The following is a 7,256-nucleotide window of genomic DNA, read 5'->3' on the forward strand; positions in this document are numbered from 1 at the left end:
TACAAAAAACGCAGTGTTCGCCCGATCAGGCCTGATCTTGTGCGCACACTTGCGTTTAGTCCGCCCCACCGCAGAGACAGAAATGTTTTTTTTTCTGATCACTGCAAAAACACCGTAAAATCGGTGCGGCGCTATAAAGATCACTTTTGAGAGGCATGGTGAGTTCATAGAAGATTTATTTTGGAAAGAAGTCACCCCAAGGTATTCCGTGAGGGGCATGGCGAGTTCATGTAAAATTTTATTTGTTGTCACAAGTAAATAAAAAATAAAAATCATTTTCCGCTAACTTGTGCCAAAAAAAAAAAACTTCCCAAAATGGGGTCACTTGTGGGGTATTTATACTGCGCTTGCATTTTAGGGGCCCTAAAGCGTGAGAAGTAGTTTGGAATCCAAATGCGTAAAAATGCCCTGTGAAATCCTAAAGGTACTCATTGGAATTTGGGCCCCTTTGCGCACCTAGGCTGCAAAAAAGTGTCACACATGTGGTATCGCCGTACTCAGAAGAAGTAGGGCAATGTGTTTTGGGGTGTATTTTTACATATACCCATAATGTGTGTGAGAAATATCTCTGTAAATGACAACTTTAAAAAAAAATGTATACAAAGTTGTCAATTTACAGAAATATTTCTCTCACCCAGCATGGGTATATGTAAAAATACACCCCAAAACACATTGCCCTACTTCTTCTGATTCCGGCGATACCACATGTGTGACACTTTTTTTGCAGCCTAGGTGCGTAAAGGGGCCGAAAGTCCAACGAGTACCTTTAGGCTTTACAGGGTTGCTCACAATTTAGTCCCGCCCAAAATGCCAGAACAGTAAACACACCCCACAAATGACCCCATTTCGGAAAGTAGACACCTCAAGGTATTCACTGAGGGGCATAGTGAGTCCGCCAGAAGTTAGCAGAAATGGAAACTTTATTTTATTTATTTTTTCCTCAGAAAGTGTCATTTTCCGCTAACTTGTGAAAAAAAATTTAATCATACATGAACTCACCATGCGCCTCCGCGAATACTTTGGGGTGTCTTCTTTCTAAAATGGGGTCATTTGGGGGGTATTTATACTATCCTGGCATTCTAGCACCTCAAGAAACATGACAGGTGCTCAGAAAGTCAGAGCTGCTTCAATATGCGGAAATTCACATTTTTGTACCATAGTTTGTAAACGCTATAACTTTTGCGCAAACCAATAAATATACACTTATTGGATTTTTTTTTATCAAAGACATGTAGCACAATAAATTCTGACACAAACTTGTATAGAAATGTAGTCATATTTGAACAATTTTACCTGAAAAAGTTAAAAATACACTTTTTTTGAGAAAATTGCGGTCTATTTTGATTAATATCAGAAAAACGAAAAATCTCAGCAGCAATCAAATACCACCAAAAGAAAGCTGTATTTGTGAGAAGAAAAGGAGGTAAAATTCATTTGGGTGCAAAGTTGCATGACCGAGCAATAAACCGTTAAAGTTGTGAAGTGCAAATTTGTAAAAAAGGGCCTGGTCACTAGGGAGGTATAAACCTGTGGTCCTTAAGTGGTTAAATAGAATAATATAGTCCCCCACCTATCACCATTCCAAGTCTATGGAACTGCTGGAGATAGCCCAGCTCTGTGTTTGGCAATGCAGATTCATTATTAATGCCTCAGATAGGAATATCCCTTTAAATGTCTTCTCCTGTTTTTCTATTATTTCCCCCCCCAGTTGAGGACAGTGGTGTTCGGCCAACCTGCTCTAGAAGCACAATCTCCGATAACATCAAGGAGAGATTATTATTCCATCATGTGCTCGGGCTGGGAAGTTATGGAAAGGTCGTCTTGGCTGAGGACACTTCTAACCATCAGAAGTATGCTGTGAAGATCATCAGCAAGAGAGCCATGCTTGCCGACTGTGATGAGGCGGATGTGTTGGTGGAGCACCGAGTGTTACAGCTGGCATCTGGGAGCCCCTTCCTTGTCCACGCGGCCTTTGCATTTCAGACCAAGGTACACTACTGACAACCTCACTTTTATCAAATGTCTCCACTCATAACCCAATCAGGATAAAAGGGGCCAGCAGCAGTCGCTGGAGAACCCAAGACCCTTCACTGTAAGACCTGACAGAATGACTATCCATGTCAGAGCGAATGGGTCTGGTAGAACTGCAGGGACCCCCAGTTATAAGAAGAACAGGGGTCCCTGAGTCCCCCTTCATGTGAATGAAGAGGTTGTTTGCATACATGACCAATGCTTTATTTAAAACTCCATTAAAACACATACAATGGCTGTGTGCTCTCTGCTTCCGGGTGCGTACTCATACACTCCGCGATCTGCAAGATGTGGCTAAAGTGGGGACGTGTGCCATCTTTTGAGGCATGGCTGCACAGACTCAGAAGCACGTGGAAGGACCGGTGTCCGTTTTTGGCATATCTGCAGTTTGCGGTCTGGAAAAAAGGATGTGGTCATGTGAATGGGACCTAAGGGTTGTCCACCATGTCTCCATCACAGGACCAGGACAGATTTATAGCAGCTACAGGAAACCATTGAAGGTTCCTATTCAATAACTGCAAGCAGAGATCATAACTGACAATCTGATACAGAAAGATTATAAAACTGTATAATCTTTCACTATATACAAAGAATAACCATTACTTAATGAAACTGGAATATCCCTTCAAGGATTACAGAAGCCACTGCTATATTCTGTACAGTAAATGTGTAAATGTGATCTGATGGTTCAGTAATGGTGTCTTCTATGTCACAGATGCTTGTTCTACTTGGGCTGGAATACATGAGCTGCGGGGACCTTGATCAATTCCTGAGGGTGAAGGGGCGGCTTGACATCCCCAGTGCAAGGTAAGGCTGGATACAAAACCTCAGCTAAACGGTGAGAAGATGCCATGAAATGTTAGACACAGCTTCCTGCCTCATGTACATCACACTGATGAGATCTGCTCCCCCGTTTCTTCTCTACCAAAGAAGGATTGAAGAAATGTTAGGGAATGTTCCCCTCTTCCTTGGGCTCTGATCCTCCATCTGATATTAAAAGACATACAGGAGAACAGATCTCCCCCGTGTGATGTTAAGAAGCCTTAGTCACATTCTCAGGTATTAAAGGGGTTCTAATGGGAATGGTCAATGGTCCCAAGCAACCTGTCCTAGAATGTGACTAGAACTGGTTTCCTCCAATAGCTGAGCTGATTAATGGGGTGAGGGATGTGAAGCCACCATGCAGCCCTGGCAATAAGAAATTGCCTCCTCAGTTGACAGTGATAAGATATATATTTTGCCTCTTATTTTACTGATTGGTAAGAATGTCTAACAGTCTTCTGTGTTATCCTCGCATTATATTCATTTTGTTACTTTTCTGACAGATTCTATGCCGCTGAGCTCGTGTGTGGCATCCAATTTCTCCATTCGAAGGGAATCATCCACAGAGACCTCAAGCCCGAGAACATCCTGGTGGCTGAGACGGGCCATATTAAGATCACGGATTTCGGTCTCGCACTTGACAACATGCTTGGAGACCGCACAGCCACCGAATATGCTGGGACAAAGGGCTATGTGGCTCCTGAGGTGAGAAAAAGGGGGTTTCCTCATTTCCACCATTCCATTTGTATTAAAGTGGTTTTCCAGGTTTGGAATATAGGTCGCATATTCTCAGCTTCAGCCATTAATATCACATTGGTGGAGGTCCGACTCTTGGCACCCCCACCTATTACCTGTTTGAAGGGTCCTCATTGATGGTCTGAGCTCTACCTCATTGATTACTGCACGCCATCTACTTGATGCCGGCTGCTGCAGCTTCTTCTCATTGACGTGAACGGGACAAGGCTGTAATAACCTGCAGGTAGTGCCCGGCCCTTCATACAGCTGATTGGTGGGGATGTCGAGAGTCAGACCCCAACTGATCGGATACTGATGGCCTATTCTGAAGAAAGATAATAAATATTCTGAACCCAGAAATCCATTTAATAATGGTAATTATTCTTATTATTAATCATTCATCTTCAGATCATTATGTATTGATGAATGCCTCATCTTAACTCATTCCTTTTTACAGACACAGGGGAAGAGTTATCAAGACTCGCACTTTCTGCCTGGTCTTGATATCTCCTGTGTTGCTCCTGCAGTCCATGTCCCAACCAAAAATCTACGACATCTCCGAGCGTCCGTACATTTCTGGCTTCAAATGTACCAGAAAACTGTCACAAATAAAGATAAATTATTCATGGGTGGCTGACCATGCCCCTGTGACAAAAAACAAAACAAAACAGCAATTCTGGCGTTGAGATGTTTTTTTTTGTTTTTTTATGGTGTTCTCTTAACAGCAATACTTCTGTATTATTGCAAATAGTTATTTTCATGCTTTTTTCTACAGAGTGTATGAGGTGCCCCGACAGCAGCAGATGACTTTGTGGTTACAGTTTAGGCTACTTTCACACTAGCGTTCGGAGCGGATCCGTCTGATGTTTCATCAGACGGATCCGCTCCGATAATGCAGACGTTCGCATCCGTTCAGAACGGATGCGTCTGCATTAAAACTTAGAAAATTTTCTAAGTGTGAAAGTTGTCTGAGCGGATCCGTTCAGACTTTACATTGTAAGTCAATGGGGAACGGATCCGCTTGAAGATTGAGCCATATAGTGTCATCTTCAAGCGGATCCGCCCCCATTGACTTACATTGTAAGTCTGGACGGATCCGCTCGCCTCCGCACGGCCAGGCGGACACCCGAACGCTGCAAGCAGCGTTCAGGTGTCCGCTCACTGAGCGGAGCGGAGGCTGAACGCTGGCAGGCGGATGCATTCTCAGTGGATCCGTCTCCACTGAGAATGCATTGGGGCCAGACGGATGCGTTCGGGACCGCTCGTGAGCCCCTTCAAACGGAGCGCAGAAGCGGACACCCGAACGCTAGTGTGAAAGTAGCCTTATCTGCAGCTGGATGGAGGCAGAACATCTTGTCCTCATTCAGCTAAACACCTTGTGTGACCCAATACTACGCTATGCCAGCAATGGCCACAGCCTGAGCACCTACAGTGCGGGTTTATAGTATAAGCCGTGTAGTCACTCTTCTCTCCTTTCTGGCAGATGCTGGCTAAGGAGGAGTATGGCGTCGGAGTGGACTGGTATTCATTTGGTGTCATCTTAAATGAAATTATCACCAGTGAGTGCACTTACCAACCTGCACTGTTTGCACGCTCCGGCGCTAAAGACATCATTAAAAAGGTCAGTATGTTCCTACATGACACTACTGTACTGTATACAATGTTACATGACAACCTGTGATAGGAGACATCTCCCCCTACAATGCCCCATAGTGCACCATGATCTCCTTCACTAATACTCACCACTGTAGTGTTCAGGAGGGGTCGCCCCTCAGGATAGCAATACACAACCAGCACTTCTGTAGTATACAAGGTGACAACACTGGTCTCCACCAGAGAGGATGCCCAGTAGGATGCTGGAGCCACAACTTCTCCAGCACAGACTCAGCAATAGCACAAATGTCTGCCAAGAGCTCCAAGGACTGCCCTGGAGCCAGGTTACATAGGAGCAGCAGGAAATATCATTTCTATTCTCCCATGGTAACATTTTTGGGAATTACTGACCTAATGGATAATTGGTTTCCCTTTAAAGTAAGAGCCTGGTACGTGTAGTTAATGTACTGAGGACATGTCTACACACTTAGTCCACCCCTCGGAGTTTATGTAACAAGAAGCCACAGATTTCTAAAATCTCCCATTGCTGACACTACAGCCTGAGTCCAGCATTCAGACAGAATAAACATTAGGCAAAATGTATCAAAACTACTACAAGAGAAGACAAGTGAGAAGTCGCCCAGGGAAGCCAATCAGATTGCAGATTTCATTTCCCAGCTAGCCTCTGAAAATGTAAGAAGCCAATCAGATTGCAGATTTCGTTTCCCAGCTAGCCTCTGAAAATGTAAGAAGCCAATCAGATTGCAGATTTTGTTTCCCAGCTAGCCTCTGAAAATGTAAGAAGCCAATCAGATTGCAGATTTCATTTCCCAGCTAGCCTCTGAAAATGTAAGATCTGGAGTCTGATTGGTCATTGTGTTCATTAGTCGTTATAGTCACTAAGTTATAATTACATTCCTCATTTTCAGCTCCTCCAGAAAGATCCTGCCAAGCGCTTAGGAGTCCACGGGAACATCCGAGGCCATCATTTCTTCCAGCATATTGACTGGGTCTCTGTGGAAGCCCTTCGGATGGCCCCACCACACATCCCTGTAGTAAGTACATGAAGAGAAGCTCTTCCCTGCTCTACATACACGTTATATACTGTACAGGATTCTCAATGTCAGGGGCTTGATATAGGGTGGCTACTGGCTTCACCTCAGAAAGCCGGACCTCACTGACCACGCCCCCAAACCGATAAACCACGCCCACATCGATAGTTGTTGAATGAGTAAGATGGCATGTAAGATGCTTTATACTCCTCCAGAAAGACTATATCTTATTATGGTGGAGGATGAGTACATAAGGTGATCATATTATATGTGATAATACTACCACCAGAAGCTTCATATCAGGTCTGTGACCGCTTGTGATGGTCATATCCTCATTTTCATCTATTTATTTGCTTTTAGCCATCTACACCTCAACGCTGTGCCAGGCAATTCAACCTGGGCACAATGGAGGCAGCAGCGGCCAAGAAGGGACCTTTACCATCTAAACATCAGGCCATTTTCAGAGGGTTTTCATTTGTCACCCGGTAAACCCTCCACCCGCTCTAATGTCATCAGAGCAATATGTCCTCCTGAGCTCCTGGAGACGGACAGAAGAACAGACCCAGGTATATAGCTGGAAATAAGTGGTGTTCCTATACAGCTGTATGAATTTCCTAATGATTCAAGATTGAAGGTGCTCCAAATGTGTAGCTTCAGTTTTCTGACCATTAGGCTTCATGTACACGACCGAATGTGTTTTGCGGTCCACAAAACATGGATACCAGCATTTTCCCGTTCCGTATGTCCCGCCATATTGTAAAAATTACTATTCTTATCCACAAATCGAAGAATAGGATATGTTCTATTGTATTTTTTGCAGGGTTACATACGGCTGCATGGATGCGGACAGACGGATGACATCCATGTGCTGTCTGCATTTATTGTGGCCCCATAAGGATTGGATCCGCCTGTGATCTGCAAAAAATACATTCAGATGTGGACCAAAAATATAATCATGTGCCTGGTGCCTTAAATGGTTGTGTACAATCCCTCATCTTCACATGAGCACTCAGTCTTTATATA

At 44.0% G+C, this 7,256-nt stretch overlaps 1 protein-coding gene across 1 annotated transcript; it reads left to right on the forward strand.

Annotated features, from left to right (window-relative positions):
- Positions 1-2,815: 2,815 nt before the first annotated feature.
- Positions 2,816-6,756, forward strand: LOC120987196 (protein kinase C delta type-like; the record flags this gene model as incomplete). The annotated part of the gene is made up of 5 exons (XM_040415797.1): positions 2,816-2,838; positions 3,357-3,558; positions 5,072-5,209; positions 6,111-6,240; positions 6,594-6,756. Coding segments are annotated over 5 exons (579 nt in total), but the record flags the coding sequence as incomplete, so codon positions are not given.
- Positions 6,757-7,256: the final 500 nt, after the last annotated feature.

The sequence above is a fragment of the Bufo bufo genome, chromosome 1, assembly GCF_905171765.1.
Source record: "Bufo bufo chromosome 1, aBufBuf1.1, whole genome shotgun sequence".
Classification (NCBI taxonomy): Eukaryota; Metazoa; Chordata; class Amphibia; order Anura; family Bufonidae; genus Bufo; species Bufo bufo.